This window comes from Pseudopipra pipra, chromosome 10 (assembly GCF_036250125.1).
Source record: "Pseudopipra pipra isolate bDixPip1 chromosome 10, bDixPip1.hap1, whole genome shotgun sequence".
NCBI classification, from domain to species: domain Eukaryota; kingdom Metazoa; phylum Chordata; class Aves; order Passeriformes; family Pipridae; genus Pseudopipra; species Pseudopipra pipra.
In genome coordinates this window covers 22,446,367-22,467,810 of record NC_087558.1, presented here as the reverse complement: position 1 = coordinate 22,467,810, position 21,444 = coordinate 22,446,367, and the positions used below count along the sequence as shown (strand labels likewise).

General features: G+C 49.9%; 1 protein-coding gene across 2 annotated transcripts in view; it reads right to left on the bottom strand.

Moving 5' to 3' along the window:
* PCCB (propionyl-CoA carboxylase subunit beta) overlaps positions 1–20,837 on the bottom strand; it is a 32,231-nt gene extending 11,394 nt beyond the window's left edge. Inside the window, exons 1-7 of one of the 2 annotated variants that reach the window (XM_064666697.1) lie at positions 20,666–20,837; positions 8,218–8,337; positions 6,649–6,717; positions 5,401–5,457; positions 2,500–2,613; positions 940–1,050; positions 504–612 (exon numbers count right to left, since the gene is read on the bottom strand). In XM_064666697.1, the coding sequence (XP_064522767.1) occupies positions 504–612; positions 940–1,050; positions 2,500–2,613; positions 5,401–5,457; positions 6,649–6,717; positions 8,218–8,271 (514 nt within the window). In that variant the 5' untranslated portion in view covers positions 8,272–8,337; positions 20,666–20,837. Of the gene's footprint in view, positions 1–503; positions 613–939; positions 1,051–2,499; positions 2,614–5,400; positions 5,458–6,648; positions 6,718–8,217; positions 8,338–10,151; positions 10,356–20,665 lie in introns of those variants that run through there. The other variant, XM_064666696.1, reaches the window with a different exon arrangement.
* Between the last annotated feature and the right edge of the window lie 607 nt (positions 20,838–21,444).

Sequence of the window (21,444 nt, the reverse complement as noted above, 5' to 3'; positions counted from 1 at the left end):
TTTGAGATCCCACAGTCATTTGAGCCGTGAGAAGATTCATGACTCAGAGTTTTCCCAGAGGGACAAAATGAGGAAAAGAAGTGCTCCATCTCACACTGCCACTCGTTTGGAGTTGAGCACTTCAATCAATCACGTCTGTGAGCAAACAAGGGACTGCTGAGAACCTTTCAACTCATGCAAATTTCTGGAGAACAACCAAATAAAAACCCCACCCCAGGCCAGCTTTGCTAAGCCCTGCCCTTTGACAGTCTTCCCACTTGTAGGATCTTCTGTGGATTTGCTACTTTCTCTTCCAAATCCCAGACCTCTCCCACACTCCCACTTTTCCTGTTTAGTGTTCCATTACTCAAACAGACCCTCAAGAGAGCCACATACAGAGTATGTTCTTAAGCAGAGCTTTATCGCTTCAGACTACTCTGCCTGAGCCAATCAGCAGTTTAGCCAGAACACCTCTGTCATTCCTGTGAACACAATCAGCCTGTTAAGGAAGCCCCAGCTCTCACCAGACACAGCAGTGTGTGTCTTGGCCCCCCCGAGCTGCTCCTGGGTGACATCTTCATTGGTGACAGACTTCACCACATCAGGGCCGGTGATGAACAGGTAGGATGTGTCCTGGGCAGGGGGAAAAGCAGAAACCCACAGGGAATGCAAGAGCCAAGGCTGAAAAGCACGAGGGGAACAGCCACAGTCTCCAGAGACTTTCCCCAGAATAAGAGCAGAACAGAGGGAAAGTTTCTTAAAAGTCCTGCATTGCATTAAAAATCCACTAAAAATGCAATTATCTTCAAGCTATTTGGGAAAGCATTTCTTGCCTTTTCATGCAAAATAAACTTGATCCAAAGCAAGAGACCATCTCAAAAAACACCCGTTCCCACGGGGTGAGTTGGTATCTGACAAGGTCCCCAGCAGCAGGTCCTGGCACAGCATCTCCACCCTTACCTTGACCATGAATGTGAAATCAGTTAAGGCAGGGGAATACACAGCTCCACCAGCACAGGGACCCATGATGAGGGAGATCTGGGGAACCACCCCAGAACACAGAACATTTCTCTGCAATAGGAAAAAAAAGACATCTGGTTTTACCAGCAAAGTGCATCTTTATATCTGTGCCCAGAGTCTGCAGGAATTCACAATCATAAGCAGAATCGTTTTATTTCCTGGGAGACAAATATCTGGAGGCAATGCCTTGATGCAAGTAGAACCCAAATGATTTTGTTGCTTCTGTTTTGCTCCTTTCTGTTCCTGTGCACTTGATTTCCTACACACCATGGAATGACTGCAAAGGGAGATGGAATGAGTGACCTCAACAGATGCTGCAGGGGCAAAAACTGCACTGGGGAGAAGTGGATGTCCCTGAAATTTGAATGTGATCAGAGACACACATAAGCTGTACTGACCAGCTGTGGCAGAGGTTGCTGCACCAGCTCAAGTGCACACAGAGGTGAAGGGGTGCTGCCCAGCACAGAGGGTGTGGTGTCCAAAAGCAGCACCTGCACTGCTCAGTGCTCAGCTGGACCACAGCTCACCCTGGAACTGCTCCTCCCACACTGACTGTCAGCATCTGACTTGTCCCCCCACCTGCTCACATTCCTCCTGAAGGCACAACCATGATGTTCTGTGCACACACTTCAAAGCAGTTATGTTTTGATAAGCATATAAAATAATGTCAGCACGAGGGGAAAAGAGCAGCAGCGTGTCTAGAGGAAAAATTCTTGCATTAGCCACAAAAAATCGCGTAGAAACAAAACTTTCACTGGTCTGATCAAGGCTGGATATCCCCCACCAGCAAGGTTAACACTGCACTGCCCACTTCTTTGAACAGAAACCTCTGACTTGCAGCCCTTTTTCCCCCCACACTGACCTCCCATCCTGACAGAACAGGCACTTGCTGCTTCTGATCTGAGCTTCTCAAGTTTTTTTCAAGTGCGTAGTGTTTGATTTACTCTAAGTCCCTCTTTCTGCAGTGGAAATCCTCCCCCTTTTACCAACTCCACTGGAAACAAATCTGCTGTGTGGAACTGTTTCCATGTCTGCACTGCAGAGGAGACACAGGGACAACTGGAGGGGGGTCACAACCCCCTAACAAACCCCTGAATTATGGTGCCCACCTTTCTCAAGCTCATAAATGTTCAAAGAAATCCCATCCTGATATAGGCAATTGATAATTTAGATGTAAACCAAAAAGTTAAATAGTTGTTTGTGACTGTCTTCCAATTAAACAAATTGCCTGTTCTTTGTCTCTCATGACCAAAGCCTCTCCTTGGACCACAGAGCTTTGCAGGGCTCAGCATCACCCTTGTTTAACACCTGGACCTGAGCAGCTCAGTGATCTGCCCAGAGCCAAGAAAAGAACCAAGGTCTGGGTCTCACGAGCTGCTTTAGCCATTGGCTGAAACAGAGTGATAACCTAAAGTTTACTTACAAACAGGCTCAAGTAGGGACAGACTTTGTCCATCTCCATGGGTGCCAAGCTCCCTGGGCACCCAGCAGCCCACTCACCAGGAATATGTCTGCATAGCCTGCCAAGGACTCCACTCCCTCCTGGATGCGGGCTCCTCCGGAGTCGTTCAGCCCAATCACGGGGGCTCCCACCATGGCAGCCTGATCCATGATCTGGGGATGGACACAAACCCCTCCTTACCGACCCCAAAGCAACAAACCCCAGAATGTGCATCCCCCAGAAAAAGAATCCATATGTGGCAGGATCTGAAGTGCCTGCTCAGCTTCTCCTTTATTCACATCAACTCTCAGTCTCCAGCTCTCCCTGAAGTTCACGTTTGGCCTCAGTCAGGCTGGAGGTGACGAGACACACCGTGAATCCCTCCCAGGACCTTTAGTATTTCTCTGCCTTGCCAGCCCTGCACCTCCACACTCAGCACTGGGTTTGGGTGATGCACAAAGGGACACTGCTCTGTGAGTGACTCAGTCACAGGAGCTGGACCAGAGAGGGCCAATCCATCCCTGTTCACAGGGGGCCTGCACTGCACCTTAAACGCCCCCTCATCCATGTCTAATCTGATCCTCCAAGTTTATTGCAGTGGTGATGTGTAATCTCCTAAGCACTATATTCTAATGCTTGATTATCCCTCTTACAAGTTCTTTGGGAAGACTAAACTAAATCTTTGCTCCGGAAATTCAGAAACATTCCATTTCTTTGATCTGCAGCAGTGAGGGAGAGCAGTTAACTCCTGCCTGGTCTTCACCTCTGGGAACATTCAAAAACCCCAAGTCTTCAGCCTTCATATTCCCCTTCACAGTTCCAGGCCAAGCACCATTCACTCAGTCACACTGATCTCTCTACATCCTTTTTTTGAGGTCTGATCATTTTGGTTACTTGCCTCAAGATCATAAACAATACTCCAAAGAGAGGCTTAAGTGGGAGGATTGAATTCCTTACATTCCTTGCATAAACTATTCCCGATTATTGGATTCCAGTAAGATGTTTGCCATTTTGATAACACTACATCACTAGCACATTATGTTGAGATCTGTTTTAACATCAAGCTCTGCTTCAGCTCCTAAATAACCTTCTGTAAAATCACACATGGTCAGTCAGAGGGTTATCAGGCATTGGAACAGCCTACCCAGAGAGGTGGTGCATTCACCATCCCTGGAGGTTTTTAAAAAGAGATTGCACGTGGCCCTTAGTGCCATGATATAGTAATTGGAGTTGGATCAGGGGTTGGACTTGATGATCTTGGAGGTCTTTTCCAACCCAATCTATTCTATGATTCTATGATTCAATCCCCATTCTGAATTTCCAAGTTGCTTTTCCCTGCCCACTATTGGCCCTTTCAACCACTGTTACAAAATCGTATCCTATTTCAGACAATCTTAAACTTACTAAGAGTTTTACAATTCCAGTCCTGTCTTTCAGAGTGCTTGTAGCATCAACCTTGAATTTTATATTGCCTAGAAACACAGAAACCATACTAAGTCCCACCCAAGTCACTAGTGCCCAAAATTCCAGCCTGAACATGGTTCTGTGTAGTTCCAGAGTGATTTGTTCCTACGAGCTGTCATTCTGTGGAAAACAGAGGTTCTTGCTGCTTTGTCTACTTCAAAGCTGAAATATCCTGGTGGCAGACACACAGAACAGCTTCACAATTTAAATGCAATCCCAAATTTCCAACAGATCCATGTGGACTGCAAGCAGTCTGTGAGCCAAGACAGGGACATTACACAGGCAATGAGCAAATGCCTCACTGAAAATCCCTGGAGCTGACATGTGTTGCTTCTTCCTAGAAAGCCTGTTGTCCTATTAGAGCAGATTAGTGAAACAAGTTCACTGACACTTTGTGCTGTTTCCCAGGGACTTGTTTATGCATTATTTATTTATTTCAAGGCCTTTCTAGACATTGAAGTTCATCCTAAAACACACAAAGACTGAGGCCCAGAGCAACTGATGCATCCAGAGCCTTCAGACTCTGTGGCCCACCACTGACACTGATGCTCACCAGGAACAGCACCAAGCAGCAAGGACTCACACTTTTCCCTAGTTCTGTGATCAGCACTCTCCCTGCTGCTTTAGAAATAAGAGATCAAAGAAAACAGCTGAAAACATCCAATCCCATACCATCCCTTCCCAATACAGACACTCAAAGCTCCCATGTGAAAGGATAATTCAAGTCTTTCCCAATATTAAGGCTTGGTAAAGCCAAGCTGTTCTTATCTAGCCCAAAGGCTTTGTGTTTTCAATTTTTACACCCCTCACTGCTGAGGTGCCTATGCCAAAAAGTAGTTATTTCCACAGGAGAAAAGGCCTTGTGCACAAAAATCTTTGTTTCTGATTCCACAGCAAGAAAACTCAGGAAGCTTTTCCAGCCCACAGCACTCAACACTCAGGCATGAATAAGTTCTTGTGTCCCCAGCCCTGGGATTCAAACAGCAGCTTTTCCAGGGAGACAAGCAGCCAAACAGGAATAAATAGCCACAAGTGCCTGATAACAGCAGCTCTGAGGATCAAGGTGACCTCCAAGTTGTAAAAATGTTTATCTCCAGACTGTTTACTGGTTACATTTGCTTTTTATAAATATTGTACACTTCCACATCCCACTGTTTATAGGAAAAAGCTGCTCCCAGCTCATTCCACATCTCTCCAGTAGTGACTAGTTAATTTATATTTGTACTTGGCAAGTCTCTTGTCTTTTGTAGCACAACTTAATTTCAACACAGTGTGTGTTACCTGGAAAAGCTCTCTTACCCTGGTAAAGCTTCCAGAGGGTACCTTCCTGCCCTCCTGTGTGTTCCCACCTGAACTGACAGGAGGACACAGGCGTGGTCAGGCTGCCATGGCACCAGAGTCAGTCCCAAAACACTGGCACCCGAGTCATTATCACAGCGAGACTGAAAAGAGGACACCAACAATTTTTTGGGTTATTTTCCCCAGTGAAGTATTACCTTGCAGATCTTCTGGGCATGAGCTCCAGATAAACTGCCTCCAAACACAGTAAAATCCTGGAGGAAAAGCAAATTTCCAGATTAGGAAAAGAATCACTTCAGTAGAATGCTGTCAAATACTGCAAGTAAACCACACAGTCCTACAGTGCTCTGTGCTTGGTGTGCTGCCCCAAAACTGACTCCCTCAGTGCAGCCTGGAGATCAACCCAGCTCAACCCAACCCTCCTTTCATAAAATAATAAAAACCTGACCACGTGTCACCATTCTGTATTCATGAGTTATGTCAAGAGTTGATTGATCTTTTAGGGGGGCTCTGGGGGCTGTGTCAGCCAACACTGACTGTTGGTGCTACCCATGGCCTGAGAGCCAAGATCTCTGTCTAATGAGCAACACGAGGCCCTGGACTGATCCAGAGGGAAAAGGGGGCATTTACACCTCCTGGCACCAACAGAGCCCAGAGCCAACCTGTGGTGAGGTTCTCTGGTGTGTTCCCACTGAGTCTCACTCTCAAAGAAGCCCCAAAAGCAGAGGACAGCTCCACTATGACTAGCAGCTGAACCAAAGAGGAAGGAGCATCTCAGGTGGCAGCTGAATTTGGATGGGGAAAAGGTCGTTAAATATAAATATAAAAAGAACGGGGTATATCAGGAAGGGGCATTTTTAAATGCTTTTAATATAAAAAGTGCTCCCTGTGTTCCTGTAAAACCAAGGTTTGTGTCAGGCCCCTCTCTGAAGTTCAGGCCCACACAACAGTGTCCCTCCTTGGGAGAACCACACAGCCAAGACAAAACAGGCAGGGTGCACCACTGGCTCCAAGGTCACACAGCAACAGCCACTGTGGCCATAAGGGCAAACAGAACAAAGGCTACTTTGTGGCCCAGAACAGAGCAGCACTTACCAATGAGCTGAAAGAAAGCCTTTCTTTCACAGTGGTAATGCTAACCAAGATAGGTCTCTCTGCCTCTGATGTTTCCTCCAAAATATTTTTTTTAATTTTAATATAAAAACTATATTTTAACATAAAAAGTGTATTTTATCTATTTACAGGCTATCTGTCACAAGCTCTTTTGGTTCTTCTCAGCTGAGGGTGCCCTTCTTCCTCCCACAGGATCTCAGGTCTAACTTATTAGATCTTATGCTTACAGCTAGCAGGCAAACAGGGGCATTGCTACATGGCCACACTGAAGTAGTTTGACTTTATTTCAGAGGATAAGTCCATGCCATTCACAACCAGCAGCAAAGCCATACCTGGCTGAAGACATAGGCCAGCCTGCCATTGATGCGCCCCCGGCCCGTCACCACACTGTCCCCAGGGTACTGCAGAGAGAGAATTCCAGAGGGTCAGCAGGAACATGGAGGCAGCAGTGATGGCCACCACAAACCCCACAAACTCAGCCCCAGCCAAAGCAAAGACTGGCTGGCTCCCTGAGAGGACTGGCCTTCTGTGTTTGCAGTGGGGGCTCCACAGGGATCTTCCCCAGCCTTGAAAAGGAAAGCTAGAAGTGACATCATATTTGTTGTGTATTAGTGTAAAGATCAGTGCATTTAGCAGTGTCCCTTCAAATTTCAGCACATCTGGAGTTAAGGCAATCACGTCCTTAGAGACAGGACGTGCCTTTTATTAGGACCTGATGTTTGTGAAAGAATGGACACAGCACATAAATCTTTGAGGTTTTGATACAGGATAAAAAACAAACCTGGAAAGGTCAAAAAATATAATTACAGTCACTCAAATGCTTCAACTTGACCTGTCCCATTTTTCACCCTGTAAATAATGGAAGAAGAAAGAGGTGGAAGAGGAAATGGAACCTCTGAGTCTTAAAATGTGCTCAATCTATGTTGTCTCACTTTCTAGTAAAGAAAATATACAGAAGAAAAGAAAACAGCAGAAAAGAAACTTTACTGGGCTGCCATCAAGGAATTTCAGGCACCGAAATGATTTTTGTTTGGTATTGAAAAAAAAAGAAAAAAGAAAAGTGTCTGGTGCAGGGCCCACTCTGAGGCCATTTATCCCAAGGTGGCCTGTCCCCAGCAGGGTCACACCTGCCTGGGGACTGTCCCCAGCAGGGTCACACCTGCCTGAGGACTGTCCCCAGCAGGGTCACACACACCTGCCTGGGGACTGTCCCCAGGCTGCACACACAGCTCTGCTCCCTGCCCATGGCTCCTGGCACACAGAGAGCAGCAAACAGACCCACACTGCCAGCCAGGTCCCAAAGCCCAGGCAGTTCACAGAGCAGCCTGGATGGCAGCACAAGTCTTACCCTCCCTCAGAAAGTTCCAGGAACTCTGGGAAATTCAATGTTAAACTAATATTTCAGCTCACTGGCCACAGCTGGGTCAGCTGTTGTGAAACTGGGCTCTGCAAACACAAGGTGCAGCTCTCTGAAAGGGGAATTCTGAAGGACAAGGAAGACATTAACCCTCTTGCCACACTCAGGGCTCTCCTGCTCCTCACTTTCATGTTACAGTGAGAGACTTTGGAGAGCCATGGATTTTCCCTCTGTGGGAGGAATCCCATGTGAAGAGCACCAACAAAGCTCTGCAGCCTCCCCTACTGTTTAAAATATGAACCTAAGACAATACCCAGGGAGGCATTAGAACCAAACAGGTGACCCTGTAAAAAAAGGATCAAGTTTAAACAACGGAGAAGTAAACTATGTAAGCTGTTAAATGGAAACTGAGAGTAATTAAAGCAAATTTGCAAAACAAATTCGTAAATGAAAAGAAAACAAAACAAACAAAAGAAATTTTCAACCAGTGGGCTGGCTGCACGGCACAGGACACTGAAACAAGAGTTACAGGAGATAAAAGTACCTTATTCTTACTAGAGTCCATCCCAAAGTCAGCACATCTGTGTTCCACAAACATGTCATATTCATCAAAGCTGTCGGGGTCCAAGAGCAGCAGAATTCGTTCCCTTGCTGTCAGCTTTCCCTGCAACAGAGCAAGCAACAATTAACAGAGCCATCAGGTGGTTCTGGCTGTTTGCTGACCCCCAGCAGATGCAGTTTAATCAAACAGAGCCTCACTTATCTGCTACATTGGGCCCATTAAGCAACTGCAGGCCCCCAAAGCTGGAAATGGCCTATATAGTGATTATCCTCCTGAAAAACAAACATAATGCAAGCCAGACTCTGAAAAGAAGGCTGACTGTTGGAGCAGCACCACCACAGGAGAAAGGAAACAATCTCAGAGACTTTTCAATAAGATATAAAAGCATCACAGCTATTTTTGCCTACACATTTAAATGCTGCTATTAAGGCCTTTGTTCTATTCTTAACCATGGAGCCCTTCCACAGCTAAACCAGTCCTTCCCAACTGCTCAGGGCTCAATTCAGCACGCTCCACATTGGACTGCAGTGAATGAGAGGAAAAGGGAAGTATGACAGCCTGCAGGGATCTTCTGACAAAACCCTCTTGTGCTGTTTGCTGCTGGACACTGCCATGGGCACAAGGAGGGCAAGGGCCAAGAACTCCATGAATTGACCAGATATGCAAATCCCTTACTCAGTGCCACGCAGCAACAGATGACTGCAAAGTTCTTTATATCTTCAGCTTCCAGCAAAGCTACTGCCAACCCGGGTAAGCATCTGTCTGCAAAGGGAGGGCACCTGGATTGTCTTCCTTCAGGGATGGTGTGACTCTGCACCAACAGGACATTAAAACACAACTCAGGCTCTCTACAAAACATCTGACCAGTGGGCCAAAAAGTTTATGAAAACCAGCAAAGGCAGGAAGGCCTAAAGTGAGCCACAGATCTAATTTATATAAAACATAAGCTGTTTGAGAGCCCTAGACAGGCAGAAACGCTTGTTTATTGTGTGTCAGTGTCCTGGACGTAACTCAGTGAGCATGAACTCTCTTCAGATGTTGTATATGTGAGAGGGAAACTGCTGACACTGACCACTGACTGATCCTTCACGGGAATGGCCATTCCCACCTCCTTGGTGCCTACAAGTCATTGTGATACCCCTGGGGCCTTGCACCAAACCCAAATGGTATCCCAGCAAGAAACAATGAACACAAATAGGAAACCCCTGTGTCACTCCAGCCAGCACTGCCCACATTCTGAACAGAGGCGGGAGATTAAAGACCCAGCTGTTGTCATCCCTCCCATCTGTCTTTACCTTATTTCCACTCCTCTACTCTTTGCTCTCATCCCTCAGAAGATCAGCTTACATCTGTAAGAGCAGTGTAAAGATGAAACTGTGCTGGATGGTGATTCCAAACCCTGGGCAGCGTTAAGCTAGAACTTACCATCCCACGGCAGGCATAACTTGCCATTTCTGTGTCCGCTACCCCCACACACACATTACAGAGCACCCTGAGGCAAAGGTACTAGCACCGGAATCGTTCTTTTTGCTGCCCGGGCTTCCAGGCACTGCAGTGTCTGACGCCTCCTGAGCAAAGTTCCCTAGAAAGGGGCCTCTGCAGCTGCCCCGAGGGTCCCCAGCACGGAGCGGCCCGGCCTGGCCCGCGGGGACACCGCTCCTGCCTGTCCCGGGCCCGCGGGGACACCTCTCCTTGGCAGCACCGCTCCTGCCTGTCCCGGGCCCGCGGGGACACCTCTCCTTGGCAGCACCGCTCCTGCCTGTCCCGGGACCCCTGGGACGCCTCTCCTCGGCAGCACCGCTCCCAGCCGTGCCGGGCACTGAGGGGCACGGTCCCGCCTGCCCGTGGCCCGGCAGCTCCGCTCCCAGCCGTGCCGGGGCCGTGCCGGGGCCGTTCCCGCGCCGCCCGCGGCTCACCCGCTTGTGCTGGGCGTCGATGCGGGCCTGGCCGCCGCCCAGCAGCGCGGCGCGGCGCTTCTCCTCGATGCGCTGGGGCACGGGGGGAGGGCGGGCCCCCGAGGCGGCCCGGGACAGGCACAGGAACACGGGCAGGGCCGGCCCCGCCGCCCGGCACAGCACCCGCACCGCCGCCATGGCCCGCACAGCACAGCGGCGCCTGCGCGCCCGCCCCGCCCCGGCCCACACGGACAGCGCCGGGCACAGACACGGCCCCGGGCTCAGACACGGCCCCGGGCACAGACACGGGCACAGACACGGCCCCGGGCACAGACACGGGCACAGACACGGCCCCGGGCACAGACACGGCCCCGCTGCGCGGGCACGGCCCCGGGCACAGACACGGCCCCGCTCCGCGAGCACAGTCCCGGGCACAGACACGGGCACAGACACGGGCACAGACACGGCCCCGCTCCGCGGGCACGGCCCCCGGCACAGACACGGCCCCGGGCACAGACATGGGCACAGACATGGGCACAGACATGGGCACAGACATGGGCACAGACACGGCCCCGGGCACAGACATGGGCACAGACATGGGCACAGACACGGCCCCGGGCACAGACACAGCCCTGGCCCCGCTCCGGGAGCCCCGGCCCCCGCGCAGGCCGGTACCGAGCCCAGCCCTCTTCGGCCGGGCCGTTCATCCCTGTTGTCATCGCGCAGACAAAACAACGTGAAAATGCATCAGCTTTCGCCCCTTCCCCGTGTGTGCGTAGGAGAGGCCGTTGTGGCGTTTCACGAGTGGGGACGGCAACCAGAGGTGTTTGCCCGCAAGATTAGCGGTCCCCTCTTTCTTTCGAGCGCCAGAAAGGACTGATCACGAAAACAGTCCCTGTGACACGGGCTGTGAGTGTCCGCCGCCTCCCGTGACCAGGCGCTCTGGCTCCTGTCCCTGCACAGCCGGGCAGGGCCCAGGCCAGCCCCGAGCCGCGAGCAGGGGGCGGGCCGGGCTGGGGAATACGCAGCGCACGGGGCCCTCCCTGCGGTGATCCGCAATCCACGGATCTGATGTCATCGCTCCAGGCTGCTCGGCCTGCGAGCAGCCACCTGTGCTCAGAGCATTGTTCCGCCTCCGACACGGCCCCCGACACACGGCCCCCGACACACGGCCCCCGACACACGGCCCCCGACACACGGCCCCCGACACACGGCCCCCGACACACGGCCCCCGACACACGGCCCGCCGTTCGGGCAGGGCCGGGGCAGTGCTGCCCGACGCGTCCGTGCCGAGCGTGGGACACGAGCACGGCCCTGCAGATACCACAAGGGTAAGGCTGAGGAATCTCCCAAAATGGGAATTCTTGGATTACGCAGCATATCCAAGCTGCTGTACAATGACTCGTTTTGGAAGGGCTCTCGGGCTCCAGTCCAGCCTCCTACTCACAACACACACAGCACTGAATTCATACCAGTTTTCCAGGGCTTTGTCAGTGGGGTTTAAAAGTCTGCAGGGCCAGAGGCTGGCACACCTTTCCCAGTCCTGGTTTCAGAGCCTGACTGGCCCCATAGGGAAACTGATTCCCCTCCCACCCCTTCTACTCAGTACCAACCTGCCCTGTTCCACCTGGGGACAGCTGCCCTTGTCCTCTGACTACACTCTCCAGTCAGAGGGGTTAGTGAAAGGACATAGATGGACTCTCCAGTACCAGAAAGCAGCTATTGGGATGTCCCCCAAGTCACAGAATCATAGAATCGACCAGGTTGGAAAAGACAGCCGAGATCATCAAGTCCAACCCTTGATCCAACACCCCTGTGGTTACCAGACCATGGCACTGATGCCACATCCAGTCTCACCTTAAAAACCTCCGGGGGATGGTGAATCCACCACCTCCCTTGGCAGCCCATTCCAATGTCTGATTACTCTCACTGAGTCTGATTACTCTCTCTGTAAAAATTTTTTCATAATATCCAATCTAAACTTCCCCGGCACAGCTTGAGACCATGTCCTCTTGTCCTACTGCTGGTTCCTGGGAGAAGAGACCGACCCCCACCTGGCTCCCCCCTCCTGTCAGGGAGTTGCAGAGAGTGAGGAGGTCTCCCCTGAGCCTCCTCTTCTCCAGGCTGAACAGCCCCAGCTCCCTCAGCCTCTCCTCACAGCACTTGTGCTCCAGTCCCTTCCCCAGCCTCGTTGCTCTTCTCTTCACCTGCTCCAGCCCCTCAATGTCCTTCCTGAACTGAGGGCCCAGAACTGGACACAGCACTCCAGGGGTGGCCCCACCAGCGCTGAGTCCAGGGCAAGAATCACTTCCCTGCTCCTACTGCCACACTGTTCCTGATCCAGGCCAGGATCCATTGGCCCTCTTGGCCACCTGGGCACACTCTGGCTCCTGTTCAGCTTCCTGTCAATCCTAACTCCCAGGTCCCTTCCTGCCTGGCTGCTCTCCAGCCACTCTGTCCCCAGCCTGGGGGGCTGCTGGGGGTTATTGTGGCCAAAGTGCAGGACCCGGCACTTGGCCTTGTTGAACCTCATCCCATTGGAATCAGTCATCTCCAGCCTAACAAAGACAGAGCCCAGTCCCTAAGCCTCTCCTGGGGGAAGTGCTCCAGCCCCTCACCATCATGCTCTCCCTCCTCCCCATGATGTCCCAACCTGGACACAGCTGAGATCCTGTCAGAAACCTTGTTCAGGTTAAGCCAGAGGACATCCACTGCCCTTCCCTCATCCACAGAACCCACCACCTCATCACCAGGAGGCACTGAGGTAGGTCACATGATTTACCCTTGGTTAATCTGTGCTGGCTATTCCCAGTCACCTTCTCCATGTGCCCACAAAAGGCACCCAAGAAGCCTTGGACCATGTTTCTCCTCAGAGACCGAGCTGAGGCTGGCTGCCTTACAGTCCCACTTTTTTGTGGATGGGCACAACTCCAGCCTTTCCCCAGCCACCGGGGAGCTCCCAGATCTCCGCAACCTTTCCAAGATGACAGTGGCCTCACCATGACAACTGCCAGCCCTCTCCACACACTTGGCTCACCTTGTTGGTCCCTCAGAACATGTGTCCAGCTCTCTCAGAAACTGCTGACTCGGTCACTACCAGGAGCCCTTTCCTTGCCCCTGCCTGTAGGCACAAAGGCCCAGGGAGATCCTGACAGTGAAGGCCAGGACAAGGAAGGCCCCAAGTACCTCAGCCCGCACCCTACAGAGCATGAGGCTGTTTCAGCCCCAGCCAGAGTAACTGCAGGATGTCAGTGCATTCCTGACCTATCTGTGAGATAACTGCTCCTCTGCAGCAGTCAAACAGCACTTCACCCTCCCCAGGCAGGCTTGGGCAGAAACCAGGAACTGTGGCTTCTCCTGGTCACAAACCAGCCCAAGCAGAAAGCAGCCCACGGATGTTTGAAGCTGAAGCCTCCACCATCCCTCAGTGGGAATCCCTGTGTGCTCCAGGTGGGTTCAGTGTCCTCCAGGCTGGCTGCAGCAGCTTCTTCATTAAAAGGCAATGTGAAGTGCAATCATACAGCCTCAAAAAATTAAACTGACTGCTGTTTAGAACATGGGTCACACCAAGGAGGTTGGAAATGTGCATTCTGGGAACCAGGAGGTTTCAAAAAGCCCCCGCCCTGGAAGGGAAGGTTGGCATGACAAGGGGAGGCAGCAGGGGCAAGAGGCATTCCTGGGGTAGCTGAAGTTCTGCCCAATAGAGGAGTAGAGGGGGAGACAGAATTGTCAACAGTTGCAGGTCACATGTTAAAAAAACAGACTGAAGAGGCCAAAATACTTTTAGGGACAACTTGCTGGAAGTATGAAAACTAGTAAATGCTTTTTAAAATACGCGAGGAAAAGGAGGCAAGCCAGAGATTCTGGCAATGAGACAAGTCAAGATTAAAGGGATTACTCAGACTATACAACAGAAAAAACTCAATATTTTTTGTTTGTTTTTTCATCTGAACTCAGTGCAACAGAACTTGAAAAGATTTCTGTGCCAAAATCCCTAGTTTTAACTTGCACTTTTTACTTGGATGTTTACTGGATACATTGGAGGTCCTGTTTCACCCCAAAGAGTAGAAGATTAAGTTAAAGAATAAATCATTAACACTAACACATCCCCAGGACCAAACTGTTTTCACCTCAGTGTTATAAGATCCTTCAGAGATAACTCACTTAAAAGTCTTTTGCTAAGAACTCCCATGGCAGGTGGCTCTTGCAATGTCAGTTTTTAAGGCAGGCATTAGGAGATTTAAGAAAACTATGAACCTGTAAATCCAATACGAATTACAAAGCAAAATGCAAAAAAACCCTACCAACCAACAAAAGCCACACCCAACCAAACCCCAGAATTACAAACACATAAATAAATTGGACACACTGGGGAGGAGTTGGCAGAGATCTTGTACAGAGATTCCTGCTGTGCAAATCAAGGGGCTTTATTTAGTGAAGTCAAATATGTAAAATAAAAGGGAGATTCTGTTCATAGAATTACTTGGATGTCCTTTGAGAATGTCCCTGATTAGGAGCTCTTGAAACTAAGTTGTCATTAGATTAAAAGGAAGGTCCTGCCATGAATGAACAGCTGTTTGGGAAAGAGTGAAAAGTAAATTTTCACAGTGAAACCATTTAACCTGGGACACTTTCTGTTCCTTGAGATGGGACCTGTTCTGTTTATCACAGATGGGAAAGATGTGGAAGAGGGACCTAGTAAGGTGCAAGTTCCTGGTGAGCCCAAGTGATTTGGGTAACAAGAGTTATGATGCTTGACTGAAGAGTCAGTGAAGGACCTCATAGAGAGATGAAATTCAAGTAGATATTTTTCCCCAGTGCATCACTTACAACCCCAAGAATACACATGTTGGAGCCCTGGATGTCTGTTAGCAAAAGGAACAAGTTCATTACACCCCTGCAAAAACATCAGCTTGATTTACAACATCAGCCAAAAAGTCAAAAGGTCCTGGACACATCGATGGAGGAGGACCTGTCTCAGGATGTGAAATGCTGCTGTCTGTGTAGATCCACGAGACACAAATTGCTGCAAGACTGTGCTGGAAAAATCACACTATCTGCTCCAGTATTATTGCTGTTTCCTAAGTATTTGTCACTGCCTGCTTTTGGAAGCACAGTGCTGGACTGGGCTCTGCCACAGCCGCTCTTACAGCCCTGCATTGTTGGAGCTGTGAAGGTAGAGGCTGTCACAGGGCTGCAGCAGAAAGCCAGAATTCTCCAGGCAGTTTCTCAAGAAGCCCCCGCAATGCAAATCAGGGAAAGAGGAGAAAGTATTTTGAGGCCAAATCCAGTTACAAGAGGACTTTCAACCATGAGAAAAGAGTCTCCTGCTATTCAACTTTCCCATGTTCAGTCAAATAGTAATTAGTGTCTATTTTTAGTAAACAGAAGTAGTGAATAGAAACCAGTTCCATCATCAATCTGTACTCCTGTAGAAACAGCCCAAGGTCACCAATGTCAGTTGATCTGTTTAAGTCACAGGGGTAACTCAGCTGTATAAGAGGTAGACTCTTGTTCCCAGAAAACTATGTACAGCAGCATTCCCTCTAAACCCAAATGACACTGGAATACATGCAGAGCTGAACCAGTATTTCTGCATTGACAGTTTGGCTCAGAATCAGTGCTAATCCCAGATCATCTCTACTTGCTTTGTGCTGCTCCAAACCAAAGGGAGTTCTGTCCTCCTGCACTCCTGGAAGCCCAGGTTTTGACCAGACTCACAACCCACACCACAGATGAGCTGGGGACTCAAAATTGAGCAGTACCCTCAGACAGGACACAAAGTCAAACAAAGGCCAGAGGTGACTGCTGTGATCACCTCAGACATGCTGTACCACATGGGATTGTCTCGGTGACATATTCTCTGAATTACATATTTTAATCAACTATCAAATACTGGGATTGCACTCTTAAAAAGAAAAAAAAAAAGGGAGAACTTTGTATTCTTTGCCTGATACAGTGAAATAATCAGTCTGTACTGGTTTCTCACAAAAGCCTGTGGGGAGACCTCCTAGTGAAGAGAAAGTGTTTGTGAGGGGAGTAACTACAAACTCCATATCAAAAGAGGCAGTTGCAGCCTTACAGCTCCAGGACAAGGAAAAGCAGCCCAGGGATTAACCATCTCCCTGTCATCAGGCAGAAGGTTTCTCATTACAGAGCACCAGACACACTCTGGTCTGAGAAGAGCTGCACAGAGGCCACGTGGATCTCAGAGCTCACCTTTAGGAAGTCACAGTAATCCTTATTTGCCTGGGTTGGGAACGAGGCAGTCAAGGAAACAAGTAAGGCCAATGTTTTCCAGCAGTTTTTCTGTCCCACTTACAACTAAGAGCCAAAGAAGAAAGGCCAGAATATCCCTGCTTAAATAATAAAACCAACCCCTGAGCTAAAAACCGAGCTCTTGAGAGAGGGGCTCCCTGTGTGAGCTTGTGTAGTACTTCTCACTCTCCCAGCCCAGTGGGCAGTTGGCAAGATGTCCAGAGGGAAGGAAACGATGCTCCTGGAAGCAAAATTCAATGGACAGCTCAATTATGCCAATTCAATTATGCAAATGCAGAACTTGCTCACATACCCCTCCCAAGCCATTACAATTTAATAAGCTGTCCAAATTAATTTTGAGCTCTTGCTATGCAATTTGGAAAGAGTCATCCTCCTGAGCTGGCAAACACGGGTAAGAGCTAGAGCAGAGTGGTGCTTCACCTGTGCTGAGAGAGGACTTGAGAGGACTTCTGGCACACAGAAGGCAAGAACCCCCAGATTAAACAAGAAGCAGCTGATTTGGGATTTACAGTACCAGGGCAGAACTTGAACTTCCTTGTTTAGCAGTGTCAGAAACAAACAGCCAGCTTCAGTGAGGAGATGGACTGCTGGGAGCTCTATCAACACCCTCAGCCTGTAACAGGGATGTTGGCAATCTCTTTGGTGACACATTGGAAAGGTAAGGGAAACACGTTTTTTACATTAGCCACAATAGAAAAGTCACTCATACAGTCCATGTAAATACCACTACAGGGCAAAAATAACCCAAAAGGGTACTTTTGTAAATATAAAGTAGAGCAACATAGAACATATTCAGCATCTGATAAAAGTTCTTAGGTCCAATTCTAGAAAAAAAGAGGGATTTGACCTCATCTGACAGAACTTCAGAGTTGCACAGATACACCTCCCATGGCTTCTGCCTATACCTGCACAATTTAATAACCACAGGAGGACTTGATTACAAAGATCTCTCATGATCTGCAGAACACACAGCCACACTTGGTGCCCATTCCAACAGAACAATTGTTAGGCCAGGCATGGTCTAACAATACATCACACAGCTGGAGAAAAGCTGCTGCAGCTACGCCCACCAGCCTGGCTCAGGTGGGGAAGGGCTGGGAGAACTAAGGGAGAAAGCTGTGCTAAATAATAAATGCTGGAGAACATGTCTTACAAATTCATCCTACGAAATTCCCTTCAAACATATGACCCAAATGAAGGGAGGGAATTGTGGGTGACTGGCTTGTGGAGAACAATAAGCAAACCCCATAACAATAGTGACTTAGTGGGTGGGTTTTGTTCTGAGATCCCAAGGACCTTAAAATTGTTGGGGAATATTCATTCCCAAGTGCTTGCGAATCCAAACCAGAAATAGATCCTTGTTTATTTGCTGGGTGTTTCTGAAAAGTAGCAGATAGTTTAAAAAGAAAAACCCAAACAAACGAAACCCCACACACAGTTGCAAAGAGCTGGTGGGTCCAACAGACACTGTTATAAAATGTTTGTACAGCACTGGGTGTTCAGTGTTCAACAACAGATAAGAAACACTCTGCCTTAGAACAAGGAATTCCTTTGCACCAGTAAAGACACAAATTGTACTGCACTACTCCAGGTCCTAAGACTGATAATGCAGATGTCTTTATTTGGCCCCTCCAAAAAAAGCTACAAAAACCACACCCAAATAAAAAAGCAAGAATTGGCTTCTTCGTATTTGGATGTGAACCTGAATAAAAGGGCCATCACAGCCACTTCTATAGCCTGTAAAAATAGGGTGTCCCTGGCATCGTAGGCATGAACCTCTCAAAGCAAAAATAACAATTCTCAGAGAGAGATGTTGATAACATATTAGCAAACCACTGGAATGTCTTTCTAAAAGGCATGGCCACTCTGGAATAATGTAAGAGAACACTTTTGAACACAGAGGGTAAACAATGTTCTCCTGGGAAGCCTATGTTCATTCATGAATACAAAGTGAGGCAAACCCAGTGGGCTGGGGGGGCCTGTATGCTCTGCCTCACCGGGATCCAAAGACGTGATTGGATCCCCTTTGGACATCTGGGGGTTACAGACCTGGAAGGACAATCCTAGAAGACAAAATGCAGGGCAAATTCAAAATCAGAGAGGCACAGACAAGTGAATTGCTGCAGCTGTGTCTGTTGGGATGGTAACAGGGGGGAGCAGGTAGCCAGGGACCACCTAACAAAGGCCCCCAGGCTTTGCAGAGTCATGCTAACCCTCCTCACTAACCCTCCTCAGCTCCTCCGACTGCTTTTTGGCAACAGTCAGTCTTGGTCTTTTCTTAGAAGCCCTGGGGATGTTTGTTGTGCCTTTGTTCTGTAGTTTCTGTGATTTCCTATTTATTAGTGTGTGATTTGTTTTGTTAATTCATTAATAACATCAGCCCAGCAAACACTGTGTTGTTGGAACCGTTACAATCACTCTGCTCTTTCCCTGCCTCTCTTTTCATCATATTCAAAATGCAGTGACACAGAAGGAAACCTACATCCAGTCAAACAAGCAAGCAATTAGAAACAAGCTTGCCATTGGCAGTTGTCTGAGGGAGAAAACACCCCCCCCAACAAAACAACAACAAAACCCATCCTTTTCTTCACATCCAAGCTTTCAGAGGCAGTGTATCTACTGACCTGTATTTCCTTCTTCTCAGTTGATAATTTCCCCTTAAAGATACAGCACTGTGGGAATGAGACACTTTAGGATGCACCACTCCCATACCAGAAGGATCTCAACACCTCCTGTTCTCTACAATACATTTACAAAGAACCATTCCCCGAGATCTAAATGTTTATTCTGTTCAAGTGCTCTGGAGGAGAAACAAACCCATGAAATTATCACCCAAGGACTCAGGACATTAGTGCAGATATCTGTGTTTGGCAGAGCTCATAGGCTGTGTTCTAACCTAATCTAAATTAAGTGTCTAGTTTTTCCCAAGCACAGCCACTGGCAGACCATTGATAGGAACTGGAAAATGAAAGAACATCCCTATTCTACCCTTGTTTTCCACTGCAAAGATAAAGGGGTGCTCTTGATGGTTTATTGGATGTTTCAGGGCTTGTTCAAAGTTAAGCAAACAGTACTGTCTGGGGAGGGAGGCAAACCCTGAACTCGAGGGTCTGGCTAGAAGAAAAGTGAAATTCAGCAGATCAGCCAGGAATAGTGGGGGAAAAAAACCACTATGGGCTTCCTCCAGTCAAAAGGGTATGACCTGACCTAGTCAGTCTTGCTACTCTTACAATTTCATATTCAATTATTACCATAATTTTCAAGAGTAAGATTTACTTGCCATTCTAGGGTTTATGTTATCTGTCTTGGCAGAACTGTAGTTGTGCTTAGGTGAAATCCAAACGTCCTTATGAGCTCCATCAGAACAGTGCAGGGTGATGCTGTGGATGGGGACATGGAGATGGTCCTGGAACACTACTGATGGCTCCAAAGGAGCACATCCCAGAAATCAGACAGGACTGGTAAAACTCTTTGGGTGCAAGTAAGCTCCTTGCATAAGAGCCAGAGTTGGGAGGGGTGGAGATGAGTGTTCAGGACACTGTGTTTGGAGTTTGGCAGAGGATGTGATACAGGGAGGTGTATATGAGAACGTGGACTTGGTGGGAATTTGCTTGGATGTTATTTCAGTCCTGCTGGCTTGGCTCAGCACAGGAGGTGTTTCTGGCAGTGAGCTGAAGAAGGAATTGGGCATTTTACAAGCAATATAACAGTAGGGTGAGAATGAAGATGGTGTGCCTTGGAGTGAAGTCAAGTTAGGGATTGAGCAAGTCGTTGTGGTCCAGGGATGGCTACTGAGTGTTTGCTGGGAGGGCATGAGGGTGTTGTAGGTCTGCTGGGAGAGGCACCGAGGCAGCACACGTGCTGTGTGGAACAGTGTCAGGTGGGGAATGAGCTCACAGCCTGGTGGGCACCACAAGTGCTAAATGGGTATCTGGAGTCAAGACCCAAATTCCTGGATTTTGTATGCACACTCATTTTGAGCTGGGCTGGAAAGCTGGGGGGATTCATGAGGAGAACAAAGAACTAAAAGGTACAGGTGGAACTCCTTGATTAGTTCAATGGGCAACTCGGGGTGAACACTGCGAGGGCCAAGTGGGGAAAAGGAGAAGCTGTGTCAGGCAGTTCCCCAGAAGGCCGAGCAGAGAAGCAGGGAGGGGGCTGCCTGACGGTGCTGGCAGTGTTGCAACACAGGATCTGGAGATCTGTGGGACGGCCTTGGTGCTTACAGAGGAAATACAAGTAGTTCCCGCCATTACCTCTCTCCTGTGCCGGTGATCATCCCTGTCCCGGCCTGTGCATGCACTGCTGTGCTGCGCGTGGGGGTCTCAGCGAGAACGCTCGGGACAGATCCACGGTGCCGCGTGTGGGAGGCCGCCAGTGAGCACGGGGCACCCCCAGCGCACGGAGCCAGCGCTCCCGACACCGCCCGGGCCCCGCAGCTCGCCCGGGCCCGCTCCGTGTCCGAGGACAACCCGCGGTACCGCCGGGCCCGGCCGCGGCCCCAGGGCGGAGGCGGGGCCGCCCCTCAGCCCCGGCGGGGAGCGCTCGCCATGTCAGGGGCGGGACCGGCCCGGCCGGCGGCGGGGGAGAGCGGGGAGAGCGCGGGGCGGGGTGTGAGCCCGCGGCTGAGCTTCTCCCTGAACCCGTGGCGGTGTGCGAGGCCATGGCTGAGGCCGTGAGACTGTGGCTCACGGTGTGTGGGGCACTCCCGGGCCGCTCCCGCTCCCTCAGCCCGTGGTTCCCGGTGTGTGGGGCACTCCCGGGCCGCTCCCGCTCCCTCAGCCCGTGGTTCCCGGTGTGTGGGGCACTCCCGGGCCGCTCCCGCTCCCTCAGCCCGTGGTTCCCGGTGTGTGGGGCACTCCCGGGCCGCTCCCGCTCCCTCAGCCCGTGGTTCCCGGTGTGTGGGGCACTCCCGGGCCGCTCCCGCTCCCTCAGCCCGTGGTTCCCGGTGTGTGGGGCACTCCCGGGCCGATGCCGCTCCCGCTCCCTCAGCCCGCGCCTCACGGCGAGTCAGCGGCGCGCGCCCCGCCCCCGT